At 36.7% G+C, this 23,050-nt stretch overlaps 1 protein-coding gene across 1 annotated transcript in view; it reads left to right on the forward strand.

Annotated features, from left to right (window-relative positions):
- brf1b (BRF1 general transcription factor IIIB subunit b) overlaps nucleotides 1-23,050 on the forward strand; it is a 198,941-nt gene that overhangs the window by 31,627 nt on the left and 144,264 nt on the right. Inside the window, exons 2-3 of the mRNA XM_068215387.2 lie at nucleotides 11,695-14,046; nucleotides 16,315-16,488. Coding sequence (XP_068071488.1) covers nucleotides 16,400-16,488 — 89 coding nt within the window. The 5' untranslated portion in view covers nucleotides 11,695-14,046; nucleotides 16,315-16,399. The remainder of the gene's footprint in view (nucleotides 1-11,694; nucleotides 14,047-16,314; nucleotides 16,489-23,050) is intronic.

The following is a 23,050-nucleotide window of genomic DNA, read 5'->3' on the forward strand; positions in this document are numbered from 1 at the left end:
ACTTAATCAATTTCATCGTAAGGTGATTTTTTAGTAAAACATAATTAGAATGCACAAGACAGTATTCTGAAATGTTCAATATTAATGATCTAGTCAACTCATTTCCTCTCCGGTCTTCAAGATGTTTTGTCAAAGACTTTGATTTATTGACTGTTGTGCGACAGCTGTGCCATTTAACGCATATGCGATCCACTTGAGGAAATAGATAATCAATGGTCCTGTGTCCTTGTTTAAGTTCTGTCTGACAACCTGCAATAACATTCTTACAGAAAATGACAGGCAATCGATGTTCTGATATATAATTGGATGAACATTCATACTCAGTACTGCACATGCTTGTGGCATCATAAAGTATGCATTAGATCTTATATACCTTCTCACATAAGTATTAGTGTTTCCAGCAAACGTGTTCAATATCAATGAAACAGAAAACTCATCTCGTGTTGCAGTAATGGGTTTAATGGACTGGGAACGAATGCGTTTCGTTTCAGTAGTTGCTGAGTGCTGACTAGCCTCATTGTAATGAATCAATTTAAAACACATATACCATGTACATGGCCATGATTACAATTGATCAGTAATCTAAAGATATATCCTGCTTTTTATTGCATTGCGCTGGTTGAGCTTTAAAGTGACAATAGGGCTGCATTTACACTGCAGATCTTGACGGCTAATTACGATTTTGTGACTGTATCAGATTTTTTGGCTGACCTGCTTACATCATCTTTTAGAATGGACTCGTATCCGATTGTCTGTATTTACACAACACAAGGCGCAATGACCAGGAAAAAAGAGCAAGCACTGACCTATACAGCTGATAATAAAAGAGCAGTCTTTTCTCCATTCCTGTATTTAATGTGTTCACAGGGTTTCATTTTTTAAAATTCTTTTTGATATGTTGTTTAACTATAGTTTATAACAGAAAAATTCTCATTTGACCTTCTTCTTTAAATCTAGCCATTTTTAAACCAGTAGTAATGTTAAACTTAGTAAACTTAATGTAATGTCCGTGATGTGATTTATGCATGTGGCGTATGTAGGGTTGTAACGGTATGAATTTTTCACGGTATGATAATCGTCTAAAACAATACCACGGTTTGACGGTTTCGCGGTATACGGTATGTTACAAATGTTACAAAATAATAGAACAGTGAAGCAAATTTGACTTTTTCCATATAATATATTTTTAGTTACTATAAACAACACCACTTACAATGAACAAATAAAAATAAGAAAATAATAAATAATGTGTCTAAGTCCAAATAAAGTCCAAATAAACATGGTGCAAATCCTTAGTAAAAAAGAGATATAAATATTTACTATACTATAAATAGTTACATAACGAAAATAGATTCAATATGGAACATCCTTAGGTTCTATGTGCCAGCATGGATTTGGATGTGGTTGTATGCAATGCAGACAAACAGCTGCATCTTCATTTGCGTCTTTTGAAAACAGCAAGAGCAGCAGTTTGTCTTTGCTGTGTCACTGTTTTGTCATGTTTCTGTGCTGCTGTGCATGCAAAAGTACTTAGTATGAGAATTATTTCATGCAAAACTTTTTTTTTTTTTGCGTTTTATTTAGCCGCGCATAAATGTATGCCTTTCTCTCATTCCGTGTTGTTCAAAAAGCTTGGTCCACAAACAAAAGCGAAACCTATACTTATTGGTTGTGATATAGCGAGTTTGAACCAATCTGGGCATGGAGGAGGGACAATGCATCAATGTATCATGTCTGATTTGTCCGGAGACACAGTGACGAGCGTTTCTTTGTCAAATCAGCGTTGTCAAATGTAGATGACGTAACCGCACTGATTCCGGAGGCTCTGAAAGTCCGCAATGTTATGTGATACATCACTGGAAAGCTGAGATTCTCTTCTTTATGCCAATCTTTGAATTGTATGAATCGGATCAGCGGATCAAAAGTTATTAAACATTTAAGAGCAATACTTATTTTTAGCCGCGGGCGGCTGTCTCGGTCTTTAATGGTTAAAACCGTTGATATGCAATTGTTCATGGTATGATAATCGTGCACGTTCAAATCGTGGTAAACCGTCATACCGGTATATTGTTACAACCCTAGGCGTATGCCACAATTTTGTCATTGTTTATATTGGTTAAGTGGCGAATATTGCGCTCTCTCTTGCTTTTTCTTTCTCTCGTTAACATGTTTCAATACTTGTGCTATGTGACAATATAAAAGCTTTTTAGTCCTTGTGTATGATATTTAAGGTTTGGGACTCTGCTGAAGTCTGTTCCGAAATGAAATCGTCAGACTTGACATCATTCGCTAAGGTTTTTAATGATGCGTGACTCGCATTCACAGCTGAAAATTCTATTTACCTGCCTACACTGCTGACACGAGGGCATGGATCCAATTCATATCGGATCATTTTCCAGATATGAACAAGGCCTAAATCCAGGGGCGATTTTAGGATTTTCTTTTTAAGGGGGCTCAGCTCCTTATAAGGTTATAAAAAAAAAAAAAAATATATATATATATATATATATATATATATAAAATGAGTAGAAAACCTGACTGCTCCTCTGTGACATTGGGAGACAGCTGATACAAGATTATCTATATCAAAGATAACTGCAAATGAGCAGATATTATAACAATTTATCAATAAACACACACCTCATTTTCTCGCTGTCCACGGCTGTGGTTTGCTGATCAAAGGAAAAACAAAAGACGCGGAGGAGCCGAATTCTGCCGCTGTTTTCTTATCAAATTTAAAGGGGACTGAGTGTACAGTTTATGATAATTTAGTGTACAGTTTATGAGCTAATTGCAAAAGTTTTAGGGGGGCTGAGTAGAAATATAAGGGAGCTTTAACCCTGCTAAAATAGGCCTAGCAACGCCTGAATCTGATTTGAGTGAATTGGAATCCATGTGATTTTTTTTTGTTTTTTTGCTTACACATACATTGGCCATAACAATGGTAATTGAGTCACTTGAACCATGCAGTGAATTCATCATCGAGCAGGAGCAAAAGTTTTTGTCAGTGTGAAAATGCGTTAGGGAGTGTTTTCAAAACCTGTCATCAATCGGCTATATTGGAGGCAATGAACACAAACTAAATCATACTAAATGTTCATATTTTGCTGATTACTGCAGCTGAAAATGATCAATTATTTTTGTGTTTTATGAAAAACAACCATATAAAGTCATTCCTGTCAAAATAAGGCATTTGCCGCATGTCACATGATAGGTCACTTTAAAAATGCACAGATCTAGCATTATTATGAAAGCATTCGATTGCTTTTCTGAGTGTTTATGCTTATTTAAGACAAAATTAGTTGTGTTTGAAGAAAACCCACTAAAATCGGCATCTTTAAATATTATTATTATTAATTATGTGTATATGTCTGTTCAAACCATTGGGAAACAACCTTTTCTCACTCTAGAGTGCGTCTGATAGTCAGGCACCGCTATATGACTGTTTTGAGGATTGCATAGGTGGGGCAATGGTGCCTGTACTGGAAAGGAAGGGAATCCTTTTGTTTTTATATTTATTTCAAAGTGTTTTCATGACTAAATAAAATGAAAGCACAGAACAGATTCACATTTAAGAGCAAGGGGCGTCCCCTGGTGGTTTGGCAGGATGGGTTGCGTATAGGGAGGATTGGATATTTATTGCCCCCCCCTTCGTAAAAAGATTGAAAATACGGGAGAAAAACGGAAAAATACCTTTAGGGATGATAGTGGGGCAGAACTGTAAAATACAGGAGAATCCCAGGAAAAACGGGTGGGTGGACATGTATAAAGTACTTTAGGAATAAAGCTAAAGAGCATTGATAGAATATACAAAGAAAGAGTACTAAATGAGGTTATCATCATTGTCAATGATGAGAGACATACTTTTTCAAACACCTTCAAATTGTTGCCATCAGGTCATCGGTATTTATTTATACCTTGAGCAATTCAGTTTTTAAATTCCTCGTCTCTCAGTAGCATTTGATGGCCAGTAGACTGAATATTTATTTAGAGCAGGGGTGCTGTGGAAAAAGGAATATATTATTTATTATTTTTTTCTCTTTTTCTTTTCATTAAGCAATTGTTTTTGTACTGCTTAAGGTGAAATATTAACTAAATTTCTTCTCTTGAGTGTGATATGTCTTGTCTTGCATACTAATGAAGTATTTTTGCAGAAGTAGTTGAAGCTGATAGAAGTGCAAAGTGCTGAATATCTAAAATTAAGTTGAGCTCTGCAGTGAAACTTCCTGTGAGACAGAGGCGCGAATGACAGCTAAAAACTGAATCTTCTAGCATACTGTAAACCATATCTGGTGTTTTATCAGAGTGTGGTAAAGCTGTCTAAAGGCAGCTCGGCCTAGATGCGAGTGCTGTTTAAGTTCATGTGTGCAGAGATGTTTTGCAGAAAAGAGGAAGTATGTATGGATGTGGCCAATGAAGGACTGGAGAATGATTGACAAGCTACGTATAAAAGCTCGAATCAGGAAATGAAAGTTGGTTGTGCACCTCCTCAATGTAACTTTTGCATTGCATTGGGGATACCGGAATTATTTATTTGTATCCAATAAAGTACTAGATTTAGACATTTAAGAAAACCTCTCCTTACCTTTTTATTGAACATTAATAGAATTGATTAGATATTCCAACAGGTACCATGTTTTTAAATGATTTATTTATAAAAATGCCAATTGTGAAATGTCAGATGTCTCCAGGGCTTGACATTAACTTTTTTTAAACACCAGCCACTGTGGCTAGTAGTTTTCCACCGTTTCTAGCCACAATTTTGTTGTTGAGAAAATATATTTGATATGCATAAATTTGATTTTGTCATGGGTTGCGGCAGGCTAAATTTACTTCATTTCGATTTCCACTTGCCTCTTTGTTCATTTAATTGTTTTTTGTTCATGAGCTCACTCAATGAGCATGAGCACATGGGTTATGCTTTCATAAAAATGTTTCACATTGCAATTAGTTTTCTGTCACCAGACTTTTCAGGGCTCAACACAATAAGGATTTACCATTTTTTTCCGCTGGCCACACCAAACTAATTATTTTCTTAACACAATTTTAAAATAATCTGTCAAAACAAGCAAAATACATTTAAAAATATATATTCTCACGCATATAAAACTGAGCAAAGTGGTCTGTTCTGGCTCAAGATCCCAGATCACCAGTTAGCTACACAACATATTAAAGCAATAATATTGTAGAGGATGATTATTAAACTTTATTAACAAAAATAACAGGGGCGAAGCAGTGGTGCAGTAGGTAGTGCTGTTGTCTCACAGCAAGAAGGTCACTGGGTCGCTGGTTCGAACTTCGGTTCAGTTGGCGTTTCTGTGTGGAGTTTGCATGTTCCCCCTGCATTCTCCGGGTGCTCTGGTTTGCCCCACAGTCCAAAGACATGCGGTACAGGTGAATTGGGTAGGCTAAATTGTCCATAGTGTTTGAGTGTGTGTGTGAATGTGTGTGTAGATGTTTCCCAGAGATGGGTTGCATCCGCTGCGTAAAAAAAATTGCTGGATAAGTTGGCGGTTTATTCTGCTGTGGCGACCCCGGATTAATAAAGGGACTAAGCCGACAAGAAAATGAATGAATGATTGAACAAAAATAACAGCAAGCAAAAGAAAGCGGGTAAAAAACTTTCTGTGCTTGATAATGAAAGGATGATGCCGCGCACACAGTTAATGTTTGGCCAATTAATAATCTGTTCAAAGAATGGTTAAAGCGAAAGCAACTACTGCTGCTGCTCGAGCCCTTGAAGGACAGTTGGTGCACAAACATCACACTAGTTTAGTTTCAGGGCACGGTTGCTTCGAGTGAGGAAATGGCACTGGAGTCATCTGTGCGCGCGACACTAAAGCCCATGTCAGTGAGTGAGGAAAGCCTGTCTCACCCTGAGCGTGATCCTCTCATTCGTTATTCACCTGCTTTCTTTTGCTCGCTCGAAAAGCTGTTTTTGTCAGTTGTGATGCTGCTTCTCGATTCCAAGATCTCATTTGTACGCATATAGACAAACTGTCATAAACTAACAGTCCAATCTAGTGACGACGAGCCAGCACTGACAATTTAAAAATGAGTTTCAGCCAGCCAAAGTGGCTTGTGGGAGTGGCTGTCTAACCCACCACAACCGAAATCTATGCGTATTTGGGGGGTTGGCAGGTGTTAATGTTAACTAACTAACTAACTAACTAACTAACTAACTAACTAAGTAACCAATCAGAAGATACCGTATTAAATTCAGTTTGTCAAAAAAAATAAACTCTTTCTTGCTTTCTAAGTAATTTCCTGTCTGATTAAGCAGCTTACTCATGTTTTCTCAACAGCATAATGAGCAGAACGTGTTCAGTAATTGGTCACCCTGCAATCCATGCTTTTTTACATTTGGGCATAGCCATAATAGCCACGCATACAAAATTATTACAACTATTAAACACCTACAGTATATATGATGGACACATTTATTTCTAATGGAATAAACTGAGTAGTATTAACTAGATCATGTGACCTCAAAATGGTGCTCCTCATGCATTATTTTCATATGGTTTACATATGCATTACTAGTATTTATTAATGTCTTGAGTTTTATTAAATTTTTAATACAAATTTATTTTTGGGCCTTTTATTTAAAATTAGTCTTGTTTAAAAAAAAGGTTTTAGTCATTTTAGTACTTTTAAATTTTCTAAGAAAGTTTAAAGTTGTACTCTTTTTTTTTTTTTTTTTACTTTTTTTAGCCAAACTAAATGTTAAATGAAATTCCTGTGAGATTTGATCGACGATTAGCTGTTGGATCGTGGGATTAAAGATTGCAATCACATGACTTCTCTTCCTTAACCACACATACACACGACACACACTCATGGCTTATCCATGGATGGCGTGTGGTAAGTTCAGCACACCTGATCTCCAGGGCTTTGATATGTGACATGGTAGCTTTCAGGTGAGAGTAAAGTAGATTGTGATGTCTGCAGTGCAGTCAGGAGACAAAACACTGGTCTTTTGGCAGCTTGGAGTCTGCACCGGCTCACCTTGCTTTATCTTCTTACGTAAAGCCCTGCTCTATCAGTGGACACACACACTGAATAACAGCACAATATTCTGTTAATGTATAGTAGAGATGATAAATAGATGTGCATATATAGTAGAGATGAATGGCAAACGATGAAATGATCATGGTCATTATTACTTTTTTGGCCTAGAGTGTGTTTTTGTTTGAGAAACGCGTGTTTCGTCACATCACATGACAGCGTGGAGCTCTCTCTGTAATCCATAAGCTGATTTTGACTCAGCTGTAGAGGGAGGTTCAGGACTGGTTTGGCAGAAATGTGGCTTGCTGTCGGGCACGCGATGAAAGGTGACTCTGCACTCTGCACGGGTTAATGTATGACCTGAATTATGTCATAGCTGGAAATATGATCTTAAATTATGCATGAGCTTTCCTCATTTCTGCCCCTCTTTATCTCTCTTTTGCTTGCCCTTTGTTCTTTTGATTATGAAACCTCTTGACTAGTGTGGTTTGCTCTTTTTCTTTCTCAGCCTTAGACCATGATTTGCTATTTGCAAGGACTCTAGAGCAATTTGGTACTGTATAGTTGTTCAGATGTAACAAATATTATGGAAAAGCTACAAAATATCATTGTTTAAAGACCCTCTGAAATCAAATCTGACTTTAACTAAAACACCATATACAGTTGAAGTCAGAATTATTAACCCCCCTGTTTATTTTTGTCCCCAATTTCTATTTAAAGGAGAGAAGATTTTTTTTCAACAAATTTTTAATCATACTAGTTTTAATAACTCATCTCTAATAACTGATTTATTTGATCTTTGCCATGATGACAGTAAATAATATTTTGCTAGATATTTTTCAAGACACTTCTATACAGCTTGAAGTGACATTTAAAGGCTTAACTAGGTTAATTAGGTTAACTAGGCAGGTTAGGGTAATTAGGCAAGTGATTGTATAATGATGGTTTGTTCTGTAGACTATCGAAAAATAATACAGCTTAAAGGGGCTAATAGTTTTGACCTTAAAAAAAATTGGCTTTTAAAAAATTAAAAACTGCTTTTATTCTAGCCAAAATAAAACAAATAAGACTTTTTCCAGAAGAAAAAATACAGTGAATTTTTTTGCTCAGTTACACATAATTTAGGAAATGTTAAAATAATAATAATAAATTCAAAGGAGCGCTAATAATTTTGACTTCAACTGTATATGCAGCAGATTGCTGTAATCACAGCTTTGTTGATATAGAATCATAAATACATGGCTCTCTGGAATACTTGATTCTGATTGGTCAGGAATGGCATTTCTAGATAACAACTGTTGAGTAACACAGACTCATCTGGGTAGTTGGAATCATCCTGACCATCAGTGTATATGTTCACCTTCATATTTATATGCTTATCTGTCACACCTCTATTTTTGAGTGTTTAGTACCATATTGTGATTGAATAATACTTAAGTTAGTGTATGCTCAATAAACTCCATTCAGCTGTTTTTGCTTCTGTCAGCTTTGTGTTTATTTAAAGGCTTATTAAAATATTACAGCTCAGAACCAGCCGATTTGAATGTTTTCAAATGATTGAATGGGCATTATCAGTGGGTATCATCGCATAGTTAAGGGTCAGTGAGGGCCTTCTGCGCCTATTAGTCAGCACTGAAGGCTGCAGCCGGAAGTTAACCTGAATTATTTATATAATTTATTAATTGTATTTTATTAACGTTTACCCCTACCCCAACCCTAAACCTATTAGTATAGCTGATTAACCATGTTGAGGGCTGTTTAGGCTGGCCCATATTTATCAGCTGATAACCCCTGATAACCCCAATTCAAACTATTGATAACCTTTAAAGCGGGTGTTAGAACAGTGTTTTTGTTTAATGTTTATGTTTTTTTGGCAGGCAGGTATTAAATAAGTGAGATAAATTACATCCAGGGGATTATTTTCACAGAATAAAGGTGGTCAATTTGATTGTTTTTATAATTTGTAATTTATTAACTTTGTTCAAATAAAACCCACATATCTATAATACCCTGATTTTTCCTAAAACTTTTCCTGTGTGTATCTCTTTCGAACACTTTTTGTATTGTATTTAAATTACAAAACACAAATAATTTCTGATTATTTCTTGATCTACCATAGTGTCAAATATGACCGCATGCATTTCAGTGTCTGCTACTTTTCCCCATACCTTTAAACATGTGTGCGTCTGTTGCCTTGCAACTTCCTGCGAACATAAACATAATGTTCTAATATCCAAAAACGGAACTTTACTTCAAATATGTCTTTCAAAACAACTTATTCAGTGCCGCGAAACACCTTGCTCTTCTGCTTCTGTAATGAAAGTGAGGTGCCCAGCTTCGCGAGTTGTCAACTCACACATTTATGGGCTGTGTTATGAAAATTATCATATTTTTAGGGTATTGACTTTATAAAATATGACATACTTTCAAAGCTTAATTCCCATATCTAAATAGAAGCTTTAAATGTAAATATGCCATGACAATATGATGTCTTTAATGAGAACGGTCCACTATTATATGAGAATAACCCCTATGGCTTTTAGAATTCTGGTAGTTCCAGTGTAAAGTCTTATAAGTTAAGTTAAGCTGCTTATAAGCCTGTCTGGCTTGATTCTACGATAACAACCACCTGGATGGACTTTATCCCTTACTTGTACTGTAAATCACTTTATAAAATGATCAAATTAAACAGTTAAAGACAGTTTAAACAGTTACTTCTGCTTTCTACTTTAAATTACTGCGATTCAGGAAGCTTCCTGGAAAGGGCTTAGTGGCAGGCCATGTTAAAGAGTCATCAGCTATGTGTGTTAGCTAGAAATATCCATCTGAACACAGCGCTGTGAAGCTCACCTCAGTTTCCAGCCAGCTGAAACAGCACATTCATCCACACACACAGAGAGACTCTTCACTTATGATGCAGATGGACACTACACACACTTCTCAAGAATTCAAGAGCTTATGTAATACTAGCTCTCTTGCACACTTAGGATGGATGTGTTTTATCCACCAGAGTGGGGGAAACAGATTGAAAATGGGCTGCTTTTGATGGACAGATGGCTGGTGTAGGTCTGAGGATCCCATTAATACTGCTTTAATACGATGCGAATGCGTGTCGGCGATTGTGTGTACAGATGGACTGGCAGTGGGGGGTTTTGTCGGTTTGCCATGATGATAATCATAAATCATCACCATCACACCAGGATGAACTAATGCAGACATCATGTTCCTTAGAGAGCCTTTTTATTTTTGATTAGGAGTTCTTCTTTCAATTTTGTTTATATATCATTGTAAAAAATGCAAGGTCCCACACAGTTCCTTCATGTTATCCCAACACAAATTGATTAATTAACTTCTTTGTTACAAATTTAAGTTGATTTAATATAAAACAATTAAGTTGTCCCCCAAAAAATCTCAAGAATTGTGTTGAGTCAGCTCATTATAAATAAGCAGTTTGAACAAGCATCAATTTTTTGTGTGTAATATTTTGTTGTAATAATATACATTGAAACAATGATAGTACATGAGATAAACAATGGCATTAATGACTTATATTAAATATGTTTTAAAATAAGTACCATTGTTTATACTTTTATATATTTTGATAAGCACATGGGCAGTTGTCAAATAGGCAGTAAAAATACTTTTTTGTAAACAATTGTTATACTTATGTCACACTAGAGGACATGGTTTTCAGTAAAATAGATCCTATGTTTTTATAAATATATTGATGATAAAAAGTTTGCCATTCACTAATAATAGCCACTTGCCACTTGGTATGAGACATTTATTAAGGATTTTATGATTTACTTTTTAATTTAAAAGAGATGTAATGTATTAAACTATGTTTGAGACAATCACACTAAATAAAAGTTTTTAAAATTTGGCTCAAAGAAATAAAGTATTATTAACACAGCGGTTTTTATAACAAGATCCATGGATAACAAATAAATGTTTAACATTGTACTGCATTTTAAATTATGACAGTAATTAAATTCATATTTGTCATGTGTCACAGTGAAAATGCAACGTCATGTCAACAACCCACATATCAGAATAAGTATTTTTTTTTACGTTACTCTGAATGATGGTTCAGTCATGATTCAACACACTTTTGCTATTTTATTTTCACAGCATTAGCTTATGTTACAGTACTTTTGCATTTAATATACTTTATTATATTATATAGTTCAAAATGCAGCTGCTAGAGTGCTTTCTAGAACAAAGAAATATTACTCCAGTTCTTTCATCATTGCATTGGCTCCCTGTTAAATATCGCATAAATTTGTCAATTTTATTGACTACCTATAGAAGCCTTGAATGGCTTAGTATTTTAGGGAGCTCCTGGTGTATTTTAGCCTCTCACTTTCACTATGCTCAATTAATTCGCAGAATGTCAAAATCAACTATAGGTGATATTTCTTTCTCAGATCTGGCACCTAAACTCCGGAACAGCCTTCCTAGCACAGTTTGGGAAGCAGAAACACTCTGTCAGTTCAAAACTAGATTAAAGACACATCTCTTTGCATTAGCATACACATAAAACACAAATGCTATTGAAATACAAATCCTCTAAAGTATTGTTAGTCTGCATTATTTAGGGCAACCGGAGCTGGGAACACTTCCCAAAAGACATTATAATTTGAACAGCATCTGCGCTTATGTTAGTCTGTTTTTATTATTTCTGAGGTTTCCATAATCCTGGACCAGGCCGCATCCTGAGCAGTTTCTGTGGTGGTCATGGAGTAGTGGAGAGCATGAGACATGCCGGTCTATCTAGTTATAGACACCAGCCGGTGACCTCTCCCACCTGCATTCATGGACATTCAGCCTCCGGCGCCTAGACTGAAGCTCTGCACAAGACGTTTCGGAGAAATGGTTGTGCCCAACTGAGCCTGGTTTCTTTTGAGGTTTGTTCTTCACTTTCGTCAGTTGGTGAAGTTGGCCACTGGCTTGCATGATTCAGGACTTGTGGAGCTGCGCATCGATGGATTTGCTCTTCAGTGTTTGAACATTCTGCAGTGAAAATTAAACCACACTGAACTGAACTAAACTGAACTTAACTCTGAAAACTGAACTGACACAGTTTCAATTTACTAAAAACTTCTATGTCAGTGGTTCTCAAACTTTTTTCACCAAGTACCAACTCAGAAAAAAATTGTCTCTCCAAGTACCACCACAATCACCAGTATTGAAATAAAGTAGCGTAGTTGGCCAAATTAAGCAGCTACAGCACTGCACCGTTTGAAAAGAAGGCAGTGTCATATTTATTAAACGAAATTATATTCCATACATAATATGTGTCAGGGTTCTGCCACTTTGGTCTTGTAAATTCTTGTTTTGATGGCAGAGCTCGGACACTACCCATGTCTGGTCCTGTTTCTGTCTCTGTGTGCTCGCGCGCCGTTGTGGGTGTACGCAGAGTGTGCGCGCTTGTACTAGTGTTTTAGTTTTCGTCTGTGTGCAGCGTGGTGTTTCATTCCCAGCGTCTCAGTCTTGTTGGTTTCGGTTTTGGTCGGCGCTGGGATGAAGCATGCACGCTGCGTGTGTGAGCGCACTGTGAGTGTTTTTATTCATCGTGTGCTCGTGTCTTGCGTCTATTGTTAAAGCATGTGGCTATGTGTTTACATCGTGGTCACGTGCTTTTGTCGTGTGCTTCAGTGTTGTGTTTGTGTTGTCATGAACATGCGGTTAATGAGTTCTCTCATTGGCTGCATGTTCTTGTCCTGTTTTATGTGAGCACATGGCTTGTGTTGTCTCTCCGTGTCATGCGTTCTCCCGTCTATTGTCTTGTCCCACCCTCCTTGTTAACCCATTATTAGTTAATTATGTTCATCTGTTTGTTTGTTAATTTCCTACAGTTTATAAACCCCTCATGTCTGCTGTCCTGTGCGAGTTCGTCATCACATGTTGTCCATCTCTACCTGTCCTGCTGTGTCCAGCCTTGCCTTGTGGTGCCTGCCCAGTCAAGTTTGTTTTTTTATTTGTTTTATTAGTGTTTTCCCCCTCGGGGTTGTTTATTTTGCATTTTATTTTATTTTTATTATTTAATAAAATCCTATTTACTCTGCGCTTGGGTCCTCGCTCCTTTTTCCCATCACCGAACGTAACAATATGAAGCTGATCAGTCGGTTCTTGTCACATGACTCATGGTGCAGCATTCTGAAAAGTTAAGATGTTTTCAACTGGGTGCACCTGGAATACGCAAGCGCGTCGTACTGCAGTTCTTACTTATTTTGCTAGCCTGTGGGTTAAATTTTGGCACTCAAGTAACCGAGATGTAACAAGAAAATACGGTCATTTTTATTTTTTTCAAAATAAATGATTGTTCAGATTCAGATTGTAAATAAAACGTAAATAATTCATGATTTTTTGTGCGACCCAGTACCAATTGATCTATAGACTGGTGCCAGTTTGTGGCCTGAGGGTTTGAGGCCACTGCTCTAGCAAGTATCTGCTCTGCAAGCACCACGCACCTAGTTTTGCACCAATTAAATTGATTTTTAGCAGCTGATGACGCGATGCACTAAAGTAAACATTTTACGCACATCGCTTTGATCGTAGGCTTTAGAGAACAGCCAAATGCTGATCACATTGGTGTTATTGTACGCATCAAATCCATTACTCAGTGATTCCTCCACGTACCACTAAAAGTAAGCCCGCGTACCACAATTTGAGAACCACTGTTATATGTTAAGCTGCTTTGACACAATCTACATTGTAAAAGCGCTATAGAAATAAAGATGAATTGAATTTAATGAAGTGTTAATAATTTGAACAGCATCTGCGCTTATGTTAGTCTGTTTTTATTATTTCTGAGGTTTCCATAATCCTGGACCAGGCCGCATCCTGAGCAGTTTCTGTGGTGGTCATGGAGTAGTGGAGAGCATGAGACATGCCGGTCTATCTAGTTATAGACACCAGCCGGTGACCTCTCCCACCTGCATTCATGGACATTCAGCCTCCGGCGCCTAGACTGAAGCTCTGCACAAGACGTTTCGGAGAAATGGTTGTGCCCAACTGAGCCTGGTTTCTTTTGAGGTTTGTTCTTCACTTTCGTCAGTTGGTGAAGTTGGCCACTGGCTTGCATGATTCAGGACTTGTGGAGCTGCGCATCGATGGATTTGCTCTTCAGTGTTTGAACATTCTGCAGTGAAAATTAAACCACACTGAACTGAACTAAACTGAACTTAACTCTGAAAACTGAACTGACACAGTTTCAATTTACTAAAAACTTCTATGTCAGTGGTTCTCAAACTTTTTTCACCAAGTACCAACTCAGAAAAAAATTGTCTCTCCAAGTACCACCACAATCACCAGTATTGAAATAAAGTAGCGTAGTTGGCCAAATTAAGCAGCTACAGCACTGCACCGTTTGAAAAGAAGGCAGTGTCATATTTATTAAACGAAATTATATTCCATACATAATATGTGTCAGGGTTCTGCCACTTTGGTCTTGTAAATTCTTGTTTTGATGGCAGAGCTCGGACACTACCCATGTCTGGTCCTGTTTCTGTCTCTGTGTGCTCGCGCGCCGTTGTGGGTGTACGCAGAGTGTGCGCGCTTGTACTAGTGTTTTAGTTTTCGTCTGTGTGCAGCGTGGTGTTTCATTCCCAGCGTCTCAGTCTTGTTGGTTTCGGTTTTGGTCGGCGCTGGGATGAAGCATGCACGCTGCGTGTGTGAGCGCACTGTGAGTGTTTTTATTCATCGTGTGCTCGTGTCTTGCGTCTATTGTTAAAGCATGTGGCTATGTGTTTACATCGTGGTCACGTGCTTTTGTCGTGTGCTTCAGTGTTGTGTTTGTGTTGTCATGAACATGCGGTTAATGAGTTCTCTCATTGGCTGCATGTTCTTGTCCTGTTTTATGTGAGCACATGGCTTGTGTTGTCTCTCCGTGTCATGCGTTCTCCCGTCTATTGTCTTGTCCCACCCTCCTTGTTAACCCATTATTAGTTAATTATGTTCATCTGTTTGTTTGTTAATTTCCTACAGTTTATAAACCCCTCATGTCTGCTGTCCTGTGCGAGTTCGTCATCACATGTTGTCCATCTCTACCTGTCCTGCTGTGTCCAGCCTTGCCTTGTGGTGCCTGCCCAGTCAAGTTTGTTTTTTTATTTGTTTTATTAGTGTTTTCCCCCTCGGGGTTGTTTATTTTGCATTTTATTTTATTTTTATTATTTAATAAAATCCTATTTACTCTGCGCTTGGGTCCTCGCTCCTTTTTCCCATCACCGAACGTAACAATATGAAGCTGATCAGTCGGTTCTTGTCACATGACTCATGGTGCAGCATTCTGAAAAGTTAAGATGTTTTCAACTGGGTGCACCTGGAATACGCAAGCGCGTCGTACTGCAGTTCTTACTTATTTTGCTAGCCTGTGGGTTAAATTTTGGCACTCAAGTAACCGAGATGTAACAAGAAAATACGGTCATTTTTATTTTTTTCAAAATAAATGATTGTTCAGATTCAGATTGTAAATAAAACGTAAATAATTCATGATTTTTTGTGCGACCCAGTACCAATTGATCTATAGACTGGTGCCAGTTTGTGGCCTGAGGGTTTGAGGCCACTGCTCTAGCAAGTATCTGCTCTGCAAGCACCACGCACCTAGTTTTGCACCAATTAAATTGATTTTTAGCAGCTGATGACGCGATGCACTAAAGTAAACATTTTACGCACATCGCTTTGATCGTAGGCTTTAGAGAACAGCCAAATGCTGATCACATTGGTGTTATTGTACGCATCAAATCCATTACTCAGTGATTCCTCCACGTACCACTAAAAGTAAGCCCGCGTACCACAATTTGAGAACCACTGTTATATGTTAAGCTGCTTTGACACAATCTACATTGTAAAAGCGCTATAGAAATAAAGATGAATTGAATTTAATGAAGTGTTATTGAAACTCTTACATATTCGTTTCAAATGGCATTTATCGGAAATAGTATTGAGAATAATAGTATTTAAGTAAATGTTAAACTGTTCGCAAATATCTGTGAACAGATCTCAGATTGCTATTCAATTAATTTGATTCATCCGTCTCTCATTTATAGTGGATTTCATGGTAGTAGCGCATATATAAACAGTATAAAAGTAAATGAAACTGCATGCTTAGCTTTGAATGCTGTATAAAGCACATGATTAGCACTCATCATATACTCATCTCACAAAGAGAGCATTTTATCAGACTCCTAAAGAGCCCTTCATCATGTCTCGATGGTTGCTGTGTAAAGTCTTTATCATGATCTCCATTCTCCTCTGAAACCCTCAGCACGGAGAAGTGAACATCTATATGTTTTTATTTTGCAGATGTGTGTGCATTTGGCCCGAGGAGGAGGAGGATTGAGGTTATAGAGGACATTGAAGAGGTACAGTACAGTATCTGTAGGGACGGATGGGCTCTGTCCTGCTGGGATTCCTCTATGGGCCCCCTCTTTTTCCATCTGGACTGTGTTTATCAGTCTCAAGGGTCAGAACACAGAGGTGAGACTTTCACTAGTTTGACAACAGAAATATGCTGTCATCTGCGCTTTGTAGTGTACGGTGGTGTGTATTTGAGTATATTACAAGATGTGTAATACTGAACTAATTAAACTTATTCTGATGTCTAAAAATTATTAATAGTAATTATAAATTAGAAACCCCCAATTTTATAATTTAGTTTATTAGTTGGTAATTTTTTAGTTTATAATCTGAAAATTATATTAGTATTACAACAACAACAACAACAACAACAATAATAATAATAATAATAACAATAATAATAATGACTAACAATAATTATTAACAATTTCTAATTCTGTTCACATGTACAGTGGCTTAACAATTATTATTTTATTAATATCATCATCATAATCATTATTATTAGCGGCAGTAGTTTTTAAAATTGTTATTATTATTACACACAACACACATATGTACTTTCCTGATTATAAAAGTAAAAATATAATAGATAAATGTAATTGCTATTATTTCTACACATTATTATTATTATTACTGCTCAATAGCATGATAAAAAAAACAAATGATTGCTAAATAGTTAGCATTAATGTACATTTTTAGCCAAGTTTATGAGCAACAGAAAATGGTAGTTGAACAGAAATAGAATATGAGTACACTGTAAAAAATTATATGATCAATTAGTCACAACAACACATGTTTTTAGTTCATTAAACCAAGTTAATTAAGTTCTAACTTAATTTTATAAGTTATACAAGCAAGTTTTAAGTCAATTTAGCAAAATATAAGTTCAATGGACTCATAAAGTTAATTTGATTCAGCTTAAAAATTTAGGGCAACCAGGATTTTTTTACAGTGTAGAAATGAGAAATTTATAAAATTTGCAATTAAGTTTACATTAATTATTTTAATATTAAAATAATATAATAATAATAATAATAATAATAATAATAATAGCTGTCGCCTCACAGCAAGCAGGTCGCTGGTTCGAGGCTTGGCTGGGTCAGTTGGCGTTTCTGTGTAGAGTTTGCATGTTCTCCCTGCGTTTGCGTGGGTTTCCTCCGGGTGCTCCGGTTTCCCCCACAGTCCAAAGACATGCTGTACAGGTGAATTGGGTAGGCTAAATTGTCCGTAGTGTATGAGTGTGTGTGTGAACGTGTGAGGATGTTTTCCAGAGATTGGTTGCGGCTGGAAGGGCATCCGCTGCATAAAAACTTGCTGGAAAAGTTGGCGGTTCATTCCACTGTGGCGACCCCACATTAATAAAAGGACTAAGCCAACAAGAAAATGAATTAATAATAATAATACAATATAATGGTTGTATCAACGGATTTTATTTATTTATTTATTTTTCATCATTATACTGCTCATGCTATGTTTTTGACAGCTTATATAGGAGAACATATACTGGTATTGTGCTCAGTATCTTATAGCAGAGCAAACTCTAGAGGAAAGACAGTGAGTCAGAGACACTGTTGCATAATACCAAAGGTCAGCAGTTCACTTCCCCTTATCAATGCTTCATGTTCAGACAAACTCAACCGTTAAAAATACACATACCTCACCATGCGCTTTCTCCCTTCACTTCCCTTTTCGCTTAAACGTCTCTGACGTCTCTTAATCCAAGTGAAGAGTGGTAAAAAATAAACCACTGATTCGATTAAGGCTTTAATGGAGTTCAGGGCAACTCAGTGTATGACTCTATCCTAGCCTTAAAGGAACGGCCCACCTGAAAATGTACATTTCCTGTTCATTTACTCCCCCTCAGGTAAACCAAGACATAAAGTAGGTGACTTTTTCTTCAGTAAAACATTAAAGAGAATTTTTAGCTGAATCCGTGGTGATTCATATAGAACAAGCAGATAGTTTTTGAGATTAAAAATAAACATACAAATAAATTTACCTGATGACTCACTGAGGAAGCAAAATCATCAGTCTGTGCAAGAAACTGAACATTATTTACAATGTTTTTTGCTTTTATCTACAGCCTGGGCAAACATTTTTCAGCATGTGCAGTAATGGCGCAAGTGTTTTCAGTTTATCCATATGGCAGTTGAGGGTAAACGCCCATGCAGTGCATTATGGGATTGAAAGTGATATGGAGAAAGTGTTGAGAGCAGCCAAGAGCGTCAGAAACGTTGGGCCTTTCTTGACTCTAAGCAAATGTCAAGCAAAAAATGGCAGCAGCCAATCGCTGTAGGCAAGGCAAGATGTTGACGTATGTTTCTGAGTGTTTACAGAGCTGGATTACTGAGCTGATATCACTTACATGAAGGCTACTATGAGAATTTATTCCTTCACACTTTCAGTTTACACAAACATTTTAACCATGTATGCCTGTGTTTATGGATTGAGCATTTCTTGCACGTGATAAATGTGTAAACACACTGTCCTCCAGCTTCCAGGCATGCTCGGCTGTAAATTTGACACACTCCAGAGCAGTGGCGTTGTAGCATTACCAGCAGCACTGAGCGCAGTTCATTTCTTTCAGAATGAAGTCATGCCTGTGAGCGTAATTTATAGCAGTTCTTGAATAAACTTGTACAATTACATTTAAGAATCATTTTAGCCAAAATGTGCATCATCACTTTCTTGTCATGTCTAAGTGTGCTCGCGTATACGTCATAACACAGACAGAATCTGTCATCATTGACTCACCCTTCACTTTTTCCAATTTTGTTCAGGTTTCTTTCATCTGTTGAACACTAAAGGTATTTTGAAGAAAGCTGGAAACCTGCAACCATTCTCTGCCAAAGCATCTGTTTTTTTTTTTCTACTATGCTATTCCTTACCGTTCATTCGTTCATTTTTCTTCAGGTTAGTTCCTTTATTTATCAGGGGTCGCCACAGTGGAATGAACAGGCAACTTATCCAGCATATGTTTTATGCAGTGCATGCCTTCCAGTCGCAACCCAACCCAGCACTAGAAAACACCCATACACAGCCAATTTAGTTTATTCAATTCACCTATAGCACATGGGTGAAACCGGAGCACCCAAAGGAAATCCACACGAACACAGGGAGAATATGCAAACTCCACATGGAAACACGGGCTGACCCAGCCGAGGCTTAAACCAGCAATCTTCTTGCTGTGAGGCAAATGTGAGGTGAATCACTGAGCCACCCTATTCCTAAAGGAATACTATTCCTAACTTTCCTATGTAAGTTAATGGTTACAGGTTTTCAGCTTCCTTCCTTCCTTCCTTAAAAAAATAAAAAATAAAAAATAAATATATATATATATATATATATATATATATATATATGTGTGTGTGTGTGTGTGTGTGTGTGTGTGTGTGTGTGTGTGTGTGTGTGTGTGTGTGTGTGTGTGTGTGTTTAATGTTCAACAGAACAACAAACCTATATAGATTTGGAACCATTTGAGGGAGAGTAAATAATGAGATACATTTTCCTTTTTCTGCAAGACACTGCAGGTGAATCATACTTATTGTCCCAGCTGATTAGTTACAATAGTAAGGGCATTTTTTTTACTATTTTATTTAAACTTTTAAAATCATAAGTATGTACACTGCATACATTTCTAGCACAAAAATCTGAACAGTGGATGAAGTCAGGTTCAAAAATTGTTTTTAAATATTAGAGTAAAGAGTTTTTAGAGGCAAGGTTTTGAATCTCTTTTTATCACTGCATTCTTCAGAATGCAATACAATTAAAATGATAAAATATTTAACATAATCGAAATCTACAAACACAAATTGATAAAGTGTGACAAGGAACTTTATACATTTCCTTTACATAAGACTGAAAATACACTATAACAGCCAAAATGCTAAAACCTCATAATTAACTGGTGCATGAAAAAGCCTGCAGTTTCTCACATTAAAGGTGTAATAAATGAGTGAAGTGTACTGCTGCTTCAAAACCAGCACACTCTCTTTTAAAGCACACAAAAAGGACATCTCTGTTAAAGAGAGTATGTTTCTGATCTGTTGTCCAGACCGTCTGCTTTACTCCCCCCTGTGGCTTTCACTCCAGACACAAAGGATTTCTCTCACTTTTTCTAACAGCTTTATGAAACAGCTTTTTTTGCTACCGCTCCACACACATGAATAAACTGATAGATGCAAACTGAAGAGCAGATTCTGAGTCTGTGAGTGTGAAAAAAGAACAATATGCTGTAAATGGAAGAAAGCTTTTTTTTTTTTTTTTAATCCAAAACAGAATTTCCAGTTGCTTATCATGGTGTCAGTCTCAGAATGTGTCTGTGAAGTTTCTGCTCAAAATATGTTAGTTTATTTACTATACAAAAAAAAAAAAAAAACTGTTTGTGTGTGTTACTCTTTAAATGCAGATCAGCTGCTGCTCTCTGCCCCCTTTCTAGAAGAGGGTGGAGCCTTTACAACATGTGCCTTGGATACTCTGGCAACAACAAACCCAATATCTGCTTGTGTTTTAAAATCTGGTCAGTTTAATCTCAAATACATTTCAGTTTCAAATAAATTCAGCAAATGTATTTAGAATTAAATATACTGTATATTTTTTAAAAGTATTATTAATAAGGTGTGGCACAAAGTACAAGTACAAGTGAAGTACAAAATCCAGGTGTATTATTCCGCTTTTAAAAATAATTATTTTAATTTTACATTTGTTTAGTGTATTATCAGCAATTAAATAATTTACAATAGAAGTATTATATTAATAATAATTACATTTTGTTAATTTGAATAAAAATCTACTGAATAGTTCTTAATTTAAATTTTCAGCCTATTTATAATTAATAGGCTGTTTACGATTTATAAGCATACTATAGCTGTGTTGAATATTAATATCTACAATACTGAAAAAGTGTGGCGTGGTGGATAGCGATGTCGCCTCACAGCATGAAGGTTGCTGGTTCGAGCTTAGGCTGGGCCAGTTGGCATTTCTATGCATAGTTTGCATGTTCTCCCCATGTCGGCGTGGGTTTTCTCCACGTGCTCCAGTTTCCCCCACAAGTCCAAAGACATGTGCTGTAGGTGAACTAGGTTGGCTAAATTGGCCGTAGTGTATGAGTGTGTATGGATATTTCCCAGTGATTGGTTGCAACTGGATCAGCTGCGTAAAAAAATGTTGGATAAGTTGGTGGTTCATTCTGTTGTGGCGACTCCAGATTAATAAAGGGACTAAGCCGAAAAAACCAATAATAATAAAAATAAAAAACTGCATATACTGTTTATGAGGGCAGAGACACAAAGTTCACTTAAATACACACAAGGATAAGAGACAGATTTACATAAGTTTGTAAGTTTTTGTCATAAGCAAACAGAAAACACACAAGTTCACACACAAGTTTTGTCTCTGAATGTAAACAGTTAGTGAAGAAATGTATTGCTATTTTACATCTATCAAGCAGTCATTTGAGCTATGTACGCAGGGCAACATTTTTAAGAACCAAGTACTATGTACTGGGGGTATGTCTTCTTGCAGTTTTTCATTTTTTTAATTCCATAAGAGGCTGCTGTGTACATTTTTGACAATACATTATTGGGGAACGTTTTTTCATACAAGCTATTTCTTGTAAATTCATCAGAGGCCACTGTGTACATTTTCTGCCAATCTTAGGGTCCTATCATACACCTGGCGCAATGCCCCGCAAGGCGCGGCGCAAATATTATTTGCTAGTTTCAGCTTGACGCAAGTGTCGTTTTGCTGTTTTACAGCACGCTGTTTAAATAGCAAATGCATTTGCGCTCATATGTGCGCCCATAGGCGTTCTAGTCTAAAAAGGAAGGCGTTCTGAGGCGCACTGCTGGCGCGTTGCTATTTTGAGAAACTAAAATAGATTTTTCATTAGACCAAAACAAATCCGGTCCAAACTCCAGCGCAGAGTTGCGCCTCGCTTACACACTGCTTAATAGCCTTCACACAAGATGTTGAGCAATACACAAATATCTTTACATATGAAAAAAATAAAATATTAAGGATATATATAGGATATAATAAGAATAGATATAGTATATATATAAAGGATTCAAATATTACAAAATATGTTATTTTCTAGCCTATATAAATATGAAAAATCACTGCTTTTATGTCTTCTTCATCTCGGGAGGCTTTTTCAGTTCATTCATAACAATTTGCTTTTCTATAATGTTATTATTATTAGCAGTATTATTTATTATATCCATATTTATATTTGTTTTATTAAAAACAAGCTTAGATTTGCCCACCTGCAGGTTTTAGACCATATGGGCCACAGCATGTGTTTTAGAATATAACTCAGGTTTTTGAACACACTACGTTATTATTGTTTATTTATTCGTTTGCTGGAAATTAGAACTGAATTTAGAAATAGTTTTGAAACAAATATTTGCGCTTAACAAACGAAATTAATTATTTATAGGCTAATTGATGTCTGTGCGTAAAGATTTCCCTATCCACGAGAGCGAAAGTGAAAGTAGATCGATTATCTCTCATTCTTGCACGGTAGATGCTCTGTTTAACTGTTTTCTGTAAAAAAAAAAACTGTTAACTGTTTGCTTGTGAAATGCGCAGTTTTTCCACTTACACTTACTTTACGTCATGTAAATAGCAAATGCGCTTATGGTGCGACGCAGCTGGCTCTTAAAGGGAATGGGAGATGAGA

Source organism: Danio rerio, chromosome 20 (assembly GCF_049306965.1).
Source record: "Danio rerio strain Tuebingen ecotype United States chromosome 20, GRCz12tu, whole genome shotgun sequence".
NCBI classification, from domain to species: Eukaryota; Metazoa; Chordata; class Actinopteri; order Cypriniformes; family Danionidae; genus Danio; species Danio rerio.